This window comes from Schistocerca cancellata, chromosome 6, assembly GCF_023864275.1.
Source record: "Schistocerca cancellata isolate TAMUIC-IGC-003103 chromosome 6, iqSchCanc2.1, whole genome shotgun sequence".
Classification (NCBI taxonomy): Eukaryota; Metazoa; Arthropoda; class Insecta; order Orthoptera; family Acrididae; genus Schistocerca; species Schistocerca cancellata.
This window is the reverse complement of record NC_064631.1, coordinates 151,209,349-151,229,423: the sequence shown is the minus strand read 5'-3', so window position 1 is coordinate 151,229,423 and position 20,075 is coordinate 151,209,349. Positions and strand designations below refer to the sequence as shown.

The window sequence follows — 20,075 nt, the reverse complement described above, 5'->3', positions numbered from 1 at the left end:
AAGGCAATAATCGCAGAGGGTTAAATTGGGGAAACGAGGAGGCCACTTGCTGTTTGTGATCAGTCTACCTTGAAACACGTCATGTGAATTTCCTGTAATACGGTGGCTGTATGTGCCATCGCAGAGCCCTGCTGAAATGTCGCAAAAGCGCATACTCTTTCAGTTAATTGGCCAAAAGGGTCGCAAAGTGTTTCTCACATATCTCGCTGTTGTTTCCTGGGAAAAAAAAAAATTCTCCAACCGCATTACATTATATCATGCAAGGGTGCCTCGTGTATTAGGTAACACTTTTCAAAACTCAAGTAACGGTTATTTTGTGAATTAACTTTTCCAGTTAGGGAAAACAATGATTCGTCCGAAAAGTAAGTTAGGTGAGTGTCAATTGCTCCCATGCAGCTTTTTCAAATTTCATCACAAATCTGCAACCTTTTTGCTTAGACATCCTGTTTAAGTTGTTGCACTGTAGTTGTTTTATAGGTCTGGATCTTCAGCAACTTCGAAACCGTTTGAAAAGAGACACAGGTAATTACCATTTGCTGAGAAACGTATCAATCTGATTTTCTAAGAGATCTTACCGAAGCATGCCCAAAGTAATTGATAGTTTTTCTGCGAGTGCTGTACATTGTTGTCCGCTTCCTGTGAAGAAAATCCTCGTTTCACAAAATTTATCAATCGATGAAACTCATTCCGATTAGGAACCAGAACATCAGGAAATTGCTCTTAAATAACCTGTTTACGGCACGTGCACTCCCGTGCCGATTCTGCACTCCCGTGCCGATTCTGCACTCCCGTGCCGATTCTGCACTCCCGTGCCGATTCTGCACTCCCGTGCCGATTCTGCACTCCCGTGCCGATTCTGCACTCCCGTGCCGATTCTGCACTCCCGTGCCGATTCTGCACTCCCGTGCCGATTCTGCACTCCCGTGCCGATTCTGCACTCCCGTGCCGATTCTGCACTCCCGTGCCGATTCTGCACTCCCGTGCCGATTCTGCACTCCCGTGCCGATTCTGCACTCCCGTGCCGATTCTGCACTCCCGTGCCGATTCTGCACTCCCGTGCCGATTCTGCACTCCCGTGCCGATTCTGCACTCCCGTGCCGATTCTGCACTCCCGTGCCGATTCTGCACTCCCGTGCCGATTCTGCACTCCCGTGCCGATTCTGCACTCCCGTGCCGATTCTGCACTCCCGTGCCGATTCTGCACTCCCGTGCCGATTCTGCACTCCCGTGCCGATTCTGCACTCCCGTGCCGATTCTGCACTCCCGTGCCGATTCTGCACTCCCGTGCCGATTCTGCACTCCCGTGTGAATCATGCACAAACACACTTTGGCGAATAGAACACTTGTATTTCGGCACTTCACTTGTATCACTTTCAATCAATACACTGTATTCCATTGTCTAACACAGACATGCTATATGCGCAATAATTCTACACATAAGCCTCGCAGTGAAAGGGCAGTATACTCTGCACCAGGCGGCCGGCTGGCGGCGGGACAAAAACAAGCCCGGCAGGTGGCTGCGCTAAGGATTGGTCGCCCTGTAGTGTATCACTGATACAGTGAGCTGGGTTTCTCACGATCTGCCCCTGCGGGAGGCCTGTGAATGAAGGTGTTGCCGGCAGGTGGAGCTGCTGTCGCGGCTGTGTGGGGGCCGGGTCCCCGCGGAGCGCCTGCGTGCGGCGGGCCGCGCGGCGCGCGTGCTGGACACGAACGCGTTCGAGACGCCGCTGGACGGCAGCCGGCGGCCGGAGGCGCTGTCGGGGCGGCTGCGCGGCCTCTACCCGCTGGCCGCCATGATGAACCACGCGTGCTCGCCCAACACGACGCACGGCTACGACGCGCAGCACGCCATGGTGGTGCGCGCCGCCGTCGACGTGGCCCGCGGCCAGGAGCTCACCACGTCGTACGCGCCGCTGATGTGGGGCACGGCCGCGCGGCGCGCACACCTGCTCGACACCAAGGGCTTCCTCTGCCGCTGCGACCGCTGCCGCGACCCCCAGGTACTGTCGGCGCGCTCCCGTCTCTTTCAGAACGGTTAAGGGGGACGTTCGTGAAACTGACCAAAAATGTCAATTTTCGAATTTTTGTTAGTACAACTCGTGGACAATAACTTCCCAAACTTTCAATGTTGAAATCGCATCCGAAGTGCCTGAAAATTGTGACGCAATATCCCTGCCACGCCCACGTTTTGAAGCAGCACTTCAATACTAGCTCAGTGAACAACTATTCTGTGTGTTACTTTCACCCAAATGTGTGCGGGATACATCTAGAAGGCCGTGATACACACTTTTAGGTTTTATAGATCATCTTTGGCCGATCCTGCACTTCTCAAAGTATGTTAATGGCAAAACTCAAAATCCAAATCTCTAAATTCACTCATATGGAAACGATGCCCTAAAAACACATTTGCATCTGCTTCAGTTGTCAGAATTGCAACTTATGATGCGGTTATTGTATTTAATTGTGGAAAAATCGGGAGCATGAAGATATTAGAAAGAATGGGCTTCAAGGTAGAAAATTTTGGTCAAGATGTCCTGAGAAAAATATTTACAGCGCGTGCCGAGTAAAACTGTGAGGGACGGGAAAAACCCACCGTGGTACAACAACAAAGTTAGGAAACTACTGCGAAAGCAAAGAGAGCTTCACTCCAAGTTTAAACGCAGCCAAAACCTCTCAGACAAACAGAAGCTAAACGAGGTCAAAGTTAGCGTAAGGAGGGCTATGCGTGAAACGTTCAGTGAATTCGAAAGTAAAATTCTATGTACCGACTTGACAGAAAATCCTAGGAAGTTCTGGTCTTACGTTAAATCAGTAAGTGGCTCGAAACATCATATCCAGACACTCCGGGATGATGAAGGCATTGAAACAGAGGATGACACGCGTAAAGCTGAAATACTAAACACCTTTTTCCAAAGCTGTTTCACAGAGGAAGACCGCACTGCAGTTCCTTCTGTAAATCCTCGCACAAACGAAAAAATGGCTGACATCGAAATAAGTGTCCAAGGAATAGAAAAGCAACTGGAATCACTCAACAGAGGAAAGTCCACTGGACCTGACGTGATACCAATTCGATTCTACACAGAGTACGCGAAAGAACTTGCCCCCCTTCTAACAGCCGTGTACCGCAAGTCTCTAGAGGAACGGAAGGTTCCAAATGATTGGAAAAGAGCACAGGTAGTCCCAGTCTTCAAGAAGGGTCGTCGAACAGATGCACAAAACTATAGACCTACGAGGTGTGGCTAGAAAAAAACCGGACTAGTACTGGTGAAACAATAAAACGAATGCAGTAAGGCTGAAAGTCACGTGGCCTGTCAAGTGACTCTCGCTCCGCCTACTGCTCGAGTTTAATCTGCCTCCTGCACTCAGTCTGCCCGTGGCGTCTGTTTTAAGTAGTTGACGTTTTGTCTGTGCGTCGGAAAATGTTGAGTGTACAGAAAGAACAGCGTGTTAACATCAAATTTTGTTTCAAACTAGGAAAATCTGCAAGTGAAACGTTTGTAATGTTACAACAAGTGTACGGCGATGATTGTTTATCGCGAACACAAGTGTCTGAGTGGTTTAAACGATTTAAAGATGGCCGCGAAGACACCAGTGATGACACTCTCACACTTTGTTCATGTTGAAACTTTCATGAAGAATCTGCCTAACACTTTCCTAACACGCTGTTCTTTCTGTACTCAACATTTTCCGACGCACAGACAAAACGTCAACTACTTAAAACAGACGCCACGGGCAGACTGAGAGCAGGAGGCAGATGAAACTCGAGCAGTAGGCGGAGCGAGAGTCACTTGACAGGCCACGCGACTTTCAGCCTTATTGCATTCGTTTTATTGTTTCACCAGTACTAGTCCGGTTTTTTCTAGCCACACCTCGTATATCTCTGACGTCGATCTGTTGTAGAATTTTAGAACATGTTTTTTGCTCGAGTATCATGTCGTTTTCGGAAACCCAGAATCTACTATGTAGGAATCAACATGGATTCCGGAAACAGCGATCGTTGAGACCCAACTCGCTTTATTTGTTCATGAGACCCAGAAAATATTAGATACAGGCTCCCAGGTAGATGCTATTTTTCTTGACTTCCGGAAGGCGTTCGATACAGTCCCGCACTGTCGCCTGATAAACAAAGTAATAGCCTACGGAATATCAGACCAGCTGTGTGGCTAGATTGAAGAGTTTTTAGCAAACAGAACACAGCATGTTATCAATAGAGAGACGTCTACAGACGTTAAAGTAACCTCTGGCGTGCCACAGGGGAGTGTTATGGGACCCATGCTTTTCACAACATATATAAATGACCTAGTAGATAGTATCGGAAGTTCCATGCTGCTTTTCGCGGATGATGCTGTAGTATACAGAGAAGTTGCAGCATTAGAAAATTGTAGCGAAATGCAGGAAGATCTGCAGCGGATAGGCACTTAGTGCAGGGAGTGGCAACTGACCCTTAACATAGACAAATGTAATGTATTGCGAATACATAGAAAGAAGGATCCTTTATTGTATGATTATATGATAGCGGAACAAACACTGGTAGCAGTTACTTCTGTAAAATATCTGGGAGTATGCGTGTGGAACGATTTGAAGTGGAATGATCATATAAAATTAATCGTTGGTAAGGCGGGTACCAGGTTGAGATTCATTGGGAGAGTCCTTAGAAAATGTAGTCCATCAACAAAGGAGGTGGCTTGCAAAACACTCGTTCGACCTATACTTGAGTATTGCTCATCAGTGTGGGATCCGTGCCAGATCGGGTTGACGGAGGAGATAGAGAAGATCCAAGGAAGAGCGGCGCGTTTCGTCACAGGGTTATTTGGTAACCGTGATAGCGTTACGGAGATGTTTAACAAACTCAAGTGGCAGACTCTGCAAGAGAGGCGCTCTGCATCGCGGTGTAGTTTGCTCGCCAGGTTTTGAGAGGGTGCGTTTCTGGATGAGGTATCGAATATACTGCTTCCCCCTACTTATATCTCCCGAGGAGATCACGAATGTAAAATTAGAGAGATTAGAGCGCGCACGGAGGCTTTCAGACAGTCGTTCTTCCCGCGAACCATACGCGACTGGAACAGGAAAGGGAGGTAATGACAGTGGCACGTAAAGTGCCCTCCGCCACACACCGTTGGGTGGCTTGCGGAGTATAAATGTAGATGTAGATGTCTCTGCACCTGGAAAGTCAGTTGAAGTCCTGGTAAAGGAAAGAAGACAGACAATAAGAAATCAGAAGAGAAGCCTTGTAGGAAAAGACGACCCAGAGTACAAATGTGGTGCCTTCTGAAAAAGTGACATAAGGGAAAAAGCTAGGTTGGACTTTAAATTGCGTTTACTGAAATGTTTGATGTTTTAAAGTTTATGTACCTTTTCCTCAGATTCTATGAATGCTAGAATTATGAAATTTTGTACACATTTCTGTAAACCTAATAAACGTTGTCAAAAAGAGCAGATTTTGGAATTCTGATTGAAAGCTGAGATATGGGGCAAAGTGCTTGGAATTTTCCATGACTTTAGAATTGTGCTTGTGGAATTATAATTAAAAAATTATGAAAATTCTATTTGACCTATTCCGAAAACCTCATGAGAGAAGTTTGAAACATATATAGTGATGAAACAGAAATTTTTGATGAAATCTCTTGAATACTTTCTGAGAAAAACGAACATTATTTTTGAAAATAAAATTTACGTGGATGGAAGACATCTCTCCTGCCAATGAAAGTGACGTTACTCTTCAGAACAGCGTAAATTAGAAACTTTATTAAAATTTTGGTTAGATTGTTTGACTTGTTCTAATTCCAAGTTCTTTTCTTAATGTTTATATTTCACCACCTTACAGATTTTCAATTTATTTTTCTTTACGATAACACAATTTACATTCTGTTCACAATGAAATTTACATTAAAATTTGCCTCTGAAACAATTACTTCATAACTAGGATAAATACATTTTATACTTGACAATTGTTCTGTTTCTGACGTACAGAGGCTTTTTGCCCGTTTGGGCCTTTTTCACACATTTCCTCAGGAGGAGTAGTAAGAGTTGTTCGTACCACTGGATTTTCTGCGGGTCGATTTATGATGATAGTTCTTACGCATACCTTTCCGTAACTATTATTGTTATAAAAGTAATTTCTTTTGAGTCGAAAACACCCTGAATGACACGTTGGCAGCAAGCGGCATTAATTGAAATCGATAGGGTGATCTAAAAATTCGCGCTGGACCAGGATTTGAACCTGGGTCTCCAGCTTATTAGGCAGTTGCTCTGACCACGTTTCTTTTTCAAATTTGTTCGGTATTGATCATTGAGTTTGGTCTGGGCGGACGTCACAAGACATCCGTTAAAGTTAATCGGTGGCTCCTTTACTCAGTTTTTTTTATTACAGAGGGCGAGCAGCCCTCTGACCGAACACGCTGAGCTACCGTGCCAGCCATCTGGACACAGTGGTCATTGCAACTGCACAGACTGCCCTAGTACGCCTCCTGTCAGACTCAAACTCTCAACTTAACCACACACTACTAATGTGCTCTTTGCGGCTGCAATGACCACTGTGTCCGGAGTGTTCAGAGCAACTGCCAAGTAAGCAACAGACCTGATTCGAATCGCGGTCCGGAACAAATTTTCAGTTTTCCCCATTCATTTCAATCCTTGCCCACTTGCAGCCAAAGTTTGTAATTCCTTTGTGTCTTAGTTCATAATTCCTGCTAGATCAGAAATGATGTCTGTTCTTTCGGACATGTCCGAAAGAACACACATCACATACAGAAGTCGAAAACATTATTTACATTTACAGTGTCTGCAGCACGAAGTTAATATAATTAAGGCTACAATGACATACGGAGTGATAGAACAGTATGTCATTTACTCAGTGTCGTCCTTTTCTGCTGTTCATTAATCATGTGATCTAATCAGTTAGGTGCTTTCCATTAACCTTTAATTCATCTAGTTATGTGACCACAAGATATAATAACTCTAAATTTAGCAAAGAAAGGTTTGGTTTCTCTTTTTAACTTCGCAACAATAAATTTGCAACTCTATTTGTGGTATTACATCCTTTTCAGTTGTGTTTGTGCGTAGTATTCGATCTGTATGTATGAAAGCTCTTGTACCACACCCGTTACATTTACTGTATTACATAATTTTTCCCCAGTTCCTCTTAGCACTACATCCACCAGGGCTTGTTAAACTGACATACCTTCGTCCTTAGAAACTATGTACAACCATTCATTCTTATTTAAAGATGTCCATATACTTTGCTATAATACGATAATTCTGTTTTCATATTCACTCTTCCTGGTCGAAAGTACGTGAGAGAGAAAATGTTTGTCTACAAATTCCACGGTCATGATTTATATTCCTACAGTTTAATTGCTCTGTAGATAATTAGTCTAAGTACTTCTTTTCTCGCTGAAGATAAATATACTTACCTTCTGACTGAAGGGTTTCTTGTGGTAAAAGGAACATTTTGTATATGTTAAACAGGTTATCTACTAAGACATTTATCAAACATCCTAACATGCTTCCTGCTGTGAAATTTGAAATTTTCCCGGTAAATTGAATGTTCGAAGAGATTTTGGGATTGCAGCTTGTCGTCAAATCTTTAACGGCTCAACTGAAGAAGACTGGCAGGTGTCCCATCGAAATACTGTAGAGTGAAATTTACGATGACCGGCTGCAATCCCGAAATCTCTTCGAACGTGCTTCTTGCATTAGACGGAGGAATTTCACAATTTGACGGGTTTATGATGTGAGGCAGCAACACCCCTTTCTATGTATAAACTGTAGCACTCGTCATTTGTTCATACTCCGATTTTATATACCGAATACATCTGCTAGTGTTACTTCTTGTTCATACGTTTCAACTCTTTTAAACCCGATGTCTGCCTCCTCAACATACGAAGTGATGAACCTTTCTAGCTTTTCCATTCCAAATTTCCCTCTCCGTAGTCTCTGGGTATTCCTGTAATATGCAGCATCAGCCTAATGTAGTGTTACAAATAGCATTTTACTTACATCACCTACGAACTTAAATAGGCCTCTCTTCTTTGTCTCAAGCCTTGTCATCTTGTGACCCAACCTCTGAACTGTTACCATTTCTATATGACGTCACCTGTTGGTCTAGCAAGAAGCATTCCGTTAAATCTACACTAAGTTCTTTTAGCATGTCCCTACCTCTCCGTACAGCTGGAGTATCATATCTTCGTCTTCTGGAAACGTTCAGTTTACATATGTTTCAATCCTCCGTGTGGTACTGTGTGTTTCTACTTTGCCTAAATTATCATACTAAGATCCTGAAGACGTACTTATTTTTGAAACTCCATAATCAGAAGGAGGTCTTCTTCCTGCCTGTGACTCACCTGAAATTGGAAGTTCTGTTTTAATCTGTTTGCATCTACATTCGTTTCCTCTTAATTTTATTACTACATTCGTCGTGTTCGACTACTTCATATGGTACTCGCCGCTATGAAGCTAGTTTCCTAGATTTTCCACGTCTTATTCTTTGTTCGAACAGCAACACCTTACGACTTCCCTTGAATTCTTTTGGATTTTTTCATTAATCATACCGTTATTTGTTAGCCCTTTCGTTTTGTATCATTGACTGTCTAGAACATCTTGTCTCTTGATTTCTCACTTTCTGTTCACATACGAGTATAGTTATGACATACCTTTGCTCATTCTCGTTGCAATTTCCCTGGGATGTTTAGTTTTCCGCTGCACATCATTTCAAATGGCATGTAGCCCGCAACGCTGTGTGGTATGTTGAATACGAAGATTGTATATGGTACCCACTTGTCTCACTTTGGTCTCCTGTCAGTGTCTCAGATACTCTTATCCGTGTATGGAAACTTCTCTCCAAAAATGCACTATGTGGCAGGCCGTCGCTTGTATGTTACTACTATGCAACAATTTACAAAAGATCTTGGAAAAATCGCTTAAAAATTTTTCCGTTCCTCAATTAGAGCTACTGATGGATTTCCATATCTTAAAACTGTGTTCTACAAAGTCTTCTGCAACTGTCTCAGCGTCTTGACGCTCTATTGGCATGGCTGATGTAAACTTACTGAAGTTGTCTTAGAATGTTAGCATGTATTTCTCACTTGTGCTTCACTGATTTAAAAGGCCTACAGCGTTAACTGAACATTCTTCGTATAGACGTACCGCTGTGTCTGTTATTTCTAATGGCATTTTGTCTTTGTGTGTGTGTAAGCTTATTCTTTTGGCATGACGGACTCTTACGCCTGGATTCCTCCACATCATGTTTCATTCCTTTCCACTGCTGATACTTCTTTATCCTTTAGAACGTTTTATGTATGGCCTGGTCTCCTCCCAATAGATTATCATGCATTTAATTAGCATCCTGTGTGTTTCCTCAGGATTTATCATTTGTTGCTTTTGCGTTTACTGATACCTCCTCATCACGTCCTATTTCATTACTCGCTTGGGTTTGTCCCACGTTCACCTGATCACCCCTGTTCTTTCCCTCCAGCTGACCCCTCTCATTATCGGTATTCTCAGTAGCCCGTGTCCTACTAAGAGCGTCTGCATTGCTATTCGGCCTACCCGGCTTGTAAATTACGTCATAGCCATATTTTTCAAGTTTAAATCTCCACTTCGAGTCTTGGACTTCGGTCCTTTACACTGAATATCCGTTTTAATGACTTCTGGATTGTGACCACTACAAACCATTCTACGTATATGTATGGTCAGAATTGCCTTGCTGCAAGTGCTTTAGCCAACAGTTCTTTATCTGCCTTGTTTAATGATCTAGATGTGTACGCAATCGGCAAATCTTCGCACAAATTTTTTTGCATTGTGACAAGACCGTCCTACAGCTGAATTGCTCCCATCTGTTGCCACTATATTTGTAAAATGTGGGTACTGAAGTAGCGTTGGGTTAACTACTTTCTCTTTTAGTTCTTGAAAAGCATTATTTTGTCTGTCTCCTTTAGTTCTTCAAAAGCATTATTTTGTCTGTCTCCTTTAGTTCTTGAAAATCATTCCTTTGTCTTTCTTTAGCAGTTCGTGTGTAGGCTTCTCGATTTTACTAAAATTTGCAAGAAATTGGCGAGAGTACGCGATAAATCCAAAGAACCCTTTCAATTCTTTCGAAGTCCTCGGCTGTGGAAAGTATTTGACACTCTCCACCTATGTCACGTAAAATGTGGCCCTATTATTCGTTATACGTTGACCCAAGACCTCGCACTTATCTGGTCGCAGCTCTAACTGGTGATCTCGCAAGCCATTAAAAATTAAACTGTTTCTCACTATGCTTCCATAATACACAATATTGTCTAGGTATGTCTGACTATTGCGGTTACGGTCCATTCAGGTTTACTTGTTTACTTTTTGAATAGTACAGTTTAAGCTTTCTAAGGCTGGTTGTTCTTATAATTTACTGAAGTCAATAATTACTTAGCAGGGGTTGTATGGGCTCGTGGTCACAACTTGATGTAATACATTCGTTGTTAATCTACAGAAATTCTGAAGATGCGCCGCTAGCGAGAAATGCATCAATTTTAAAACAAATACCTGGAACAGACACTGCCTTTTTATTTGAAAAACAGCTATTCTGGCGTACCTGTTCTCCGCTCAGCCAGTCGTAGGGATGAAACGGCAATGCTTCCTTTTAAGGGATACCCAGTGGGAGACGAGAGACACATTTCTTCCATGTGATCACTCTCGCACCTTCTCTGCTATTTCACGTCTCATCCACGGACCTAGCGCGTTATCATGAAAGATGACGCAGGATGTGTTGCCCAGTTGGGTCAAATATTTCATCTCTTTACCTCTTCTTCCAGGGCTAGTTGGCCATAAATGTAACAAGCTCCGCCAGCACACCATGGATTGTTGAAGCAGATTTCTCCCCCTTCAAATACGGAAAACGGATTGCCGTAGGATACTCCATTTCGTCAACGGATGACATCATTCTGTTTTCGCTCCTCTAGTGTCGTGCTACGGTACTGCGACGCATATCTTTCTGTGAACAAACAAAGAATTATAACTTTTCCAATTCATGGCGGTATGGTACAAGAACGAGTGATAAACGAAGAGATAAACAGTCTTGGGTGCGAAACAGGCTTGACTTATCTTCATTTTCCAATGCTTTTCGCCTCATTTGAGGCATCTTCAGAGTGACTGGCCTGACAGGTTTTAAGCAAGTATGCTGCTCTTCATGCAAATGTCTTAGATGGCAGTTATAAGAATCGAGGGACATGAAAGGGAAGCAGTGGTTGGGAAGGGAATGAGACAGGGTTGTAGCCTATCCCCTATGTTATTCAATCTGTATATTGAGCAAGCAGCAAAGGAAACAAAAGGAAAATTCGAGTAGGTATTAAAATCCATGGAGAAGAAATAAAAACTTTGAGGTTCGCCGATGACATTGTAATTCTGTCAGAGACAGCAAAGGACCTGGAAGAGCAGTTGAACGGAATGGGCAGTGTCTTGAAAGGAGGGTATAAGATGAACATCAGCAAAAGCAAAACGAGGATAGTGGAATGTAGTCGAATTACGTCGGGTGATGCTGAGGGAATTAGATTAGGAAATGAGACACTTAAAGTAGTAAAGGAGTTTTGCTATTTGGGGAGCAAAATAACTGATGGTCGAAGTAGAGAGGATATAAAATGTAGACTGGCAATGGCAAGGAAAGAGTTTCTGAAGAAGTGAAATTTGTTAACATCGAGTATAGATTTAAGTGTCAGGAAGTCGTTTCTGAAAGTATTTGTATGGAGTGTAGCCATGTATGGAAGTGAAACGTGAACGATAAATAGTTTAGACAAGAAGAGAATAGAAGCTTTCGAAATGTGGTGCTGCAGAAGAATGCTGAAGATTAGATGGGTAGATCACATAACTAATGAGGAAGTATTGAATAGAATTGGAAAGAAGAGAAATTTGTGGCTTTTCTTGACTAGAAGAAGGGACCAGTTGGTAGGGCATATTCTGAGGCATCAAGGGATCACCAATTTAGTACTGGAGGGCAGCGTGGAGGGTAAAAATCGTAGACGGAGACAGAGATGAATACACTAAGTAGATTCAGGAGGCTGTAGGTTGCAGTAGGTACTGGGAGATGAAGAACCTTGCACAGGATAGAATAGCATGGAGAGCTGCATCAAACCAGTCTCTGGACTGAAGACCACAACAACAACAACAACAACAACAACAACAACAACAACAACATGCTGCTGTTCATGCAAATGTCTTAGTAGGCAATCACCGTTGTCGAAATTTTAAGAACATTGTGTGGCGCCCTGATATAGTGTTTCGTACACGGGAAGTCACGTTATAATTCATAAAAAACGTTAGTGGGCAGTTGGCCTTGTCGAGTTTTAAGACACTTGGCACAGTGCCCCTATAGAGTGTAAGCTTATCTCAGTGAGAACGCCTTGTAAGTAGGCTACGTGGTGCACGTTGCAGGAGTTCGGGTCGCTGCTGTCTGCGCTGCGCTGCGGGCGCCGCGGCTGCCCGGGCGCCATAGTGAGCGAGGACCCCCTGGACACGTGGTCTCCGTGGCGCTGCAGCGGCTGCGGCCAGCAGCTGAACGCCACCAAAGTGCGCGCGGTGCAGGCGGCGCTGGGCGCCATGCTGGCCAAGGTGGACACGGGCAGGCCGGAGGCCGTGGCCGCCTACCTGCGCAGCCCGCGCGTCTGCTCGGCGCTCCACCCCTCCAACCAGGTCGCCGTCGAGCTCAAGAGCTGCCTCGTCTGGCTCTACGGCCACACCGACGGACACAGCTGGCAAGGTTCGTAATGCTGGCGCTCAACATTAGATCCCAGTTTTAAGGGAGATGACTAAAGTGCGCGTCATTTATGATGGCGGTCGAGTTTAGGTTCGTTCTGCGCATCTGACGTCACAAAACAGCCAATGAACAGAAAACGATGTTGACAGAGCTCGACTGCAGTGCAGAGCATGGACGAGTGTCTTCAGTTTTAGAAACGTTCAGTCATAAATAAAGTAATTCAACAAAAGCAGTGTCTTGATAGCAGACTTCTATAGAAAATTTGGAAAAAGCATTCTTTATACCAATTGCTTCATATTCTATTAATTAATTAAACCAAATAAGCAATAAGCCTCTTAATTCAGGCGATAGCAAGGAAAGGTGTTTGTATCATTCTCACTAACTGCTTTTTCGCAATAAAGAACAGCAGTAATTGTTTATTTCCTATTGTACTTCGATGAAACGTGAGTAATTCATAGTCATACCAACAGTGTTTGTCGGTATTTTGCGTGATATTTTAAAGTCCTCCGGAAGATATATTGAAAGACAAGCAGTGGTAGCGTAGTGGTTAAAGTGTATGGCTGCTAAGGGAAAGGTTCTGCGTTCAAAACTTGCTCCGTGCGTAATATTTTCTTCGTTTAAAATGAAACGTCCCCTTAGAACAATTATACATGGAACGTCCCCTTTAGAACAATTTATACAAGACTGTGCTTAACCTGACACACAATAATTTTAGCGCAACGCAATCTGACTATCAAAAATCCCTGCAAAAGAATGGCCCTGACAAACATTAAACTATACCTTTCACAAATCACTTACCTCACAAAAATCTTCGCTACTCAAGCTACTGCAAAACAGCGAGCGCCACTACTGCCAGCTAAATAAAAGATTCAAACCACTGAAGGTACTAACTACTGATAGGGATAGTTAGCAAATGAAAGATATTAATAGAGAACAAACAATGTATTTACCTTAATATTCATAATTGACATTCAGTCTTACAGATTATCAAAACTCCGCCATCTCTCTCCCCACGTCCACCACTGCTGGCGGCTCACCTCCAACTGCCCAACGCTACGCGCTGTTCACATCCAGCTATAGCAGTTCATGACAACAATGGCAGACAACAACAATGCAAACTAGCCACATACTGCACACAGCACAGCCACAGAGAGCGCTACGTAACGTTGCCAATAAGAAAACATAAACATCAAACTTACATAAAGAAAACATAAACAGCCTACTTACATAGCCCCCATGCTCCCCACAAAAAATTTTACAAATTTTTTTTGGGCAGTGGCCAATACATATTTGTTAAATTTTGTTTTTTCACAATTACAATAACAAAGAAATCAAATGCACACACTGATTTATACGATGTTGGTCAACAGCTAAAATTTTTTTTACAGTCAATAAAGACAGTCCTGATCATTCATCATAAGAGTAATTACAGTTTTTTTCACAAAGTCTCATTAGTAAAAGAAATTGCACACAGAAGTAGTGGATTTCCATGCAGTCTTGAAGAAGTAGTGTTGTCCTTCCAACGGAAAGACAGTGCTGACTCTTGACATGCTGACAGGTAATGGGCCACAACAGAGCAAACCCACAGCAGAGTCAGTCGACGTGTTGAAGAATATTGGTAGGTAGGTCATCACAGAGCAGACCCACTGCAGTCCTGGTAGAGAGTATTGGTGGGCCACCAGAGGTGCAGACCCACTGTAGTCCTTGTAGAAAGTGGTATTGGTGGGCCTCCAGAGATGCAGACCCACTGTTGTCCTTGTAGAGAGTATTGGTGGGCCACCAGAGGTGTAGACCCACTGTAGTCCTTGTAGAGATGGCCAGCAGCCATCTGTTGCGACTGTGCAGGTGCACAATCACCATTGAAGAGTCTTGCGGATAATAGAGCAAGTCCATAACCACCACTTGTGCACTCACAAAGTTTTTGGAATTGTCCTTAGAACCAGCAATGCTGTTATCCAGTCCTTTGCTGAATTAGTAACACACGTGCAAACACTATCAGTCCCTACTTCTCACATATTGTCCATATACTATGACCAACAGAAATGTGTGCAGTGAAATGGAACTTCCAAGTTACTTGATTAGATGAACTGGTGTCAATCACAATATTATAACATAAGAATACAATTACAAAGGTACAAAATACATCATTAAAAACATAATAATACAGATAACATTTGTAGTAATAGGGGCTTTACAAAAGAATAGAAATAAACATATATATCAGTGTTACAGGAATGATGTCATGAGTACAAAAATAAAAGATCAGAATCACTTTCTAAACGTCAACTTCACACATGAGCATTAAAACAAAACAGAATAAATAAAGTCTAAGCATCTTTACAAAGAAAATAACAGAGTATTAGAAAAATTCTACAACATAGCTCTCATCAGCTAAACACATAAAGACAGGAAAAACACAAATACACACAGGTACCCAAACACATAGTGGGATAACACAAAAGGAAAGGACAGGGTTTGTTTTCAGTGTAACATTTGGTACTGCAGTCCACCCCACAACTTCATTCGATAGATCTTTCGTCTTATTTCAACATTTGTTTCCACCAAAAAAAAATCCTATCTAAGCATGCTTTCTGTATTTATATGTTCACACATTGCTTACCTCATCATTTATTTCCAAGAAAATCCTACCTATACCTCCTTCCTGTATTCTATTCATATTTCTTTCAAAATGATTATTTCTGATTGTACAACACTCATTTGGGCCCAAATCTTTTTCATGTAACCTTGCAATGCATACTTTACCTATTCTCCATAGTCAGTTTCTTATATAGTCTACCCCCTCTTAAGCTAACTTAAATCTACTGAGCTCAGATATATACCAAGGGACGAGGCAATGCAGCATCACAACAAATCAACACAAACAGAAATGACAAAAAATGCAAATTGGCAAAGCTAGCAGCATAAATTAGCAAAGCAAGTGCAATATTACAACTAATATAAGGCACTGTGCAGGAAACAAGAAAAACTAGCTTAGAAGAGTAACACAAAGTCCAATTCAGTAACACTATGCCTGGCAAACAGCAGCAACTTATACCTAAACATGACATAGCTCAAGCAGAAAAAAATATTACAGGAAAAACAACAATGCAGACAAGGGAAAAGCATATTCACATCTTAATGTCTATGTAATTAAAGTGGTGCACCATAACAACTTATTGTAAAAAAAATATTACCATGTACTTGAAAAGAAAACTATGTGTCCAGTTACTAGTTCCTTCTTATTGTTCTTTCCTTTCCAGGTGCTCCTTTTTTAAAGAATGTGGATCATAAAATAATTATTTAATAGATCTGTTGACAGAAAGAGTTCACATTAGCAAATGCATTTTATTTTATCAAAGCAATGCTGTAACACAGCTGGAAACCAGATATCAAATGAAATAAGCAACTACGAAAAGCAAAGCATAAAAATATCATTCAATAGTCATGTGGCATTTCGTTTCATAAGTTAATTGCTCTCAACTCTCGTAAAAGGACACTTGTCATAATCAGGTGTGCAGATGTAAAAATATTTCTTGTCATTTTGTTAGGCATTTCAGTAATTAGCACAAAGTGTGAGTAATCATATGTTTTTAAGTAACGAGGGTGTCGCATTAGCGATGAAAGGCACACCTTAATGGCTTGTTCTCCAGGTGTTTGACACAGCTGTGTGCCCACAACGCATTACAAAAATCATATGTTTTCAAGTAACGAGCGTGTCGCATTAGCGATGCCCTCTACAAAGGATTGTCAATAGCATGGTTAACCCCTTTTTTGTTTTTCTACCTGTGCTTCCGGAAAGGCCCTCACTCTAATGGCTTGTTCTCCAGGTGTCTGACACAGCTGTGTGCCGACGACGCACGTGCAGGTGGTCACTTTCTTACGGAAATATTTACGACAGCAGTTTCCGCTGCAGTGACAGTCTCATTCACGCATTTACACACACATTTCATAACTCTTAAAGTACGATTCTTGGTTTCCAACAACCTTTTTCACAAGTCAAGAGTCCCTATCTTCTATTCATTATTCATATACATATAAACAGGTAATCACCTTCCTCATATATGGTAGCATCATCTTATTGACATAAACATACCTCAACAGCATAATACACATCGTCGTCGTAATAATAACATCATAACACCTCAGTCAAATCTCAAAAACGTCGTAGCTTTCTGCAATTGTTTCAAAACCTAAAGAAAATTCTCTGCTCATTTCAGTAGTGTCATCTACCTCAAACGTACTTTAAAAATCATGATCTCATACCAAATACATCATTCAAAGCTCTCATAGTATCACAATGGTTCCAAAAAAATATGAACAGTGCACAAAGTACAGACAAAGTACAATTTCTTAAGTGTGAAGTAATCCAACTCTGTAATTGCGTAAACATGTGTCACTGACGTAGTAAAAAGATGTTTGTTTCTCTGTTAAATGATCAGATAGGTGTGTAATTTATGTGTTAGAGAAATATGGTACCGATGTGTAAAGTTGTATAAGCAAATACCATATTAGCTAGGGCTCCTTGTGCTTGCCAAACACATGGTACACAAAGTAGGCGTGTACCCCCCTGAGGTTTATTGTAATTATACCCTCAGGTGTTACAGATTACAGCAATGGAATGAAATGTATTGCGAAAAAACTTCCTTTGTAATTCAAAAATCTTTAAAAATAAATGTTTTAAGTACAAAATTAATCACTCAAATACGTGTCCTGTAGCGCTAAATGTGCGTCTTGCTGTAAGATAATCTCTGGGAAGTGTCGTAGTCATTGTCCTCCGAAAGCTAAGTTCTGCAGAAGTCAATGTACTTACCTCATGATACACAAAAGTGGAATGCTTTGCGTATAGATATCATACTTATTACGCTTATTGCCGTGATGAAGAAAGAACTGTGCTGGAATTACGTATGGTCTAACACAAAATTTAGTATGCTCACGAACACGAAATTGGTATTGAAATCCCTTGATTGTTCCTGTTTTGTGAGTAAAAACTGTGGAATGTGCTTGTAAAATCTCAAAAAGGTCCTGCCTATCAGTGTCATTACAATTCTCAATTGTTTGAATTTTATTCTGAATTAACTCATTAATTTCAAATATGCCTTCGATATCATCCCTTTCAGTACTTGCAGAGTGATTGTTGGTGTCTACTTCCGTAGAAAATTCCGAACTGTTGTCTAACAGAACATAAAGCCGATTAATTTCCTCATCATGGTTTGAGAGCCAGTCTTCAAATTTCAAAGCTATTGACTTACCTTCTTTCTCTAAACTTATTTCAGCATCGTGAAAGCTTAAGATTGCTTTATATTCATTCAAAAAGTCTACTCCCAGTATAATTTCCGTCGACAATAATGGAACAATAAGGAAGTTCATAGAGAAGCTATGGCTTTGACAAAAGAATTCTAAGTTGGTTTGTTGGCGTACATCTACACTTTTTCCAAAGATTGCACCTTGTAATTTAATCTTACGTAACGGAAGTGTGGGGCAATCGTTCGCTTTGTTGCATTTGCTAAAAGCTGTTTCGCTAATTACTGAAATGGGACTGCCAGAGTCAAGTACTGCCGTAAATTTTACGTCATTTACAGTAATATGAATCACAGGATATGCAATGTTGTTATGTTTTACGTCGTGTTCCTGGAGTAAGATGTCCCTAATGTCTTCCATTTTTACGTAATTACTAGCTACGGCAGCTGCGTCGTCAGTTTCATAAGTACGTCTTGTGGCTGCCAGTGGTGTGAGTCATCGCCTATTGTCTCTTTGTTGGCGCGCGTCGTTATTGGGATTTGGAGACCTAACTTCTACAAATTCATCGTGACGAGAGTGCTCTGCTCTGTTTAAATCTCGCCAGTTCTGATGCAATTCAGGTCTGTCGTTACGATCATATCGTCTGTCGTCATGTCGGTAGTTTCCATAGTTTCTTTCTTGTCGGTCACATGGTGGAGAATTTCTCCTTGAATCGTAACTACGCGCTGGACCGTTGCGTCTAAAGTTATTCTGTCTCCCTTGATAATAGTTATTTTGGGTCCCATATTGTCTGTTTCTCTGATTGTCTCTGTGATAGTCATTACCGCGGAAAGGTGATCTTTCCCTGTAACTATTACTCTGCCAGTGGTTGTCATATGGGTGGTGTCTGTTTTGGTCACGATTTACGTTGTAAGAATAGGTTTGTCGTGGCCATTTATTGTTTCTGTCGTCACGGAATTGTGACGGATGTGACCTGTAATGATTGTTTTCCTGTTTTCGCATCCCGCGACTGTCTGTGTCAATTTCCAGTTCTTGTAACAGTCCCTGAAAAGCTTCAATGTCGTCTTTGCAACGTCCTGCTAAAATAATATGCCGTAAGTGTTCAGGTAGTTTGATTAAGCAAATGCGGATGAGTTCTGAGGGGCTGTATGGGTTTGATAGGTACTGATTCTTGTGCAACATGTCTTCAAAATATTTGACAAGACTGGAAAATTCAGATTGTTCAAAGTGTTTCATCATCATGATGCTATGTTTTACGCGGTCTTGTGTAGCTTGAGACCAATATGCTGAGAGGAAGGCATGGTAAAATTCTCCTTCACTGTGGCAATCGTGAATGACCGATTGCATTCTTACAGCTGGTTCATTCTCCAAGTAGCCACACACAAATTCTAATCTGTGTTCTAATGACCAGTTGGGAGGAAAACAATGAGAGAATTGATGGAGCCACGCTTGTGGATGAATGTCGTTGCCAGAATTCTTAAATGTTTTGAATTTACGTGTAGTAATGAACAGCTTATAGTCAAAATCATCATGTCGGCGAGTCACATATCGGTCATTGTTACGTCGTGTCGGCGGTTCCATCTCAAAATTCGGTGCACCTTGCCAATTTCTTTCATAATTACCGAAATGCTCTGTGTTATTATATTGTGGCTTTTCCGTATTTCTATGTCCCTCTTCCAGTATTGGGGCGCGAGTGTCCTCTGAAATACGTAATTCTTGTATTACCTGTGTCAGCTGATCTTGTACTTCCCGCATTTCTCTTTTGTACTGTGTGTTGATTTGATTTTGATTTTGTTTGAATTTTCTAATTTGTTCATACTCTTCTGTGTCAGTGAAGGCTACGGGTCTTGTGTCATTCAGATCATCATCTACCTTTGTAGATAAGTTAGTGACCTGATCCGAAAGTTCAGCTACTTTCTCCGATAGTGAACGCATTTCCTCAGTGTGTTTTTCTGAACCAAGTTTCAGAGTGTCCATTTGTGTTGAAATCGAATCTACTGTGTTCTTTAAGTTGTCCTGAGTTTTTGCCAGTTGCGTAACCGAATCGGTAGATGCAACTGAGTCAATTTTAGCCCACAAGGTCTCATGATTTTCATGAACAATGGTTTGCAGCTCTTTT

At 41.8% G+C, this 20,075-nt stretch overlaps 1 protein-coding gene across 1 annotated transcript in view; it reads left to right on the top strand.

Annotated features, from left to right (window-relative positions):
- The window catches only part of LOC126191359 (SET domain-containing protein SmydA-8-like), a 220,624-nt gene that overhangs the window by 83,538 nt on the left and 117,011 nt on the right, over nucleotides 1-20,075 (top strand). The window contains exons 4-5 of the mRNA XM_049932203.1: nucleotides 1,623-2,000; nucleotides 12,397-12,721. Of these exons, the coding sequence (XP_049788160.1) occupies nucleotides 1,623-2,000; nucleotides 12,397-12,721 (703 nt within the window). The remainder of the gene's footprint in view (nucleotides 1-1,622; nucleotides 2,001-12,396; nucleotides 12,722-20,075) is intronic.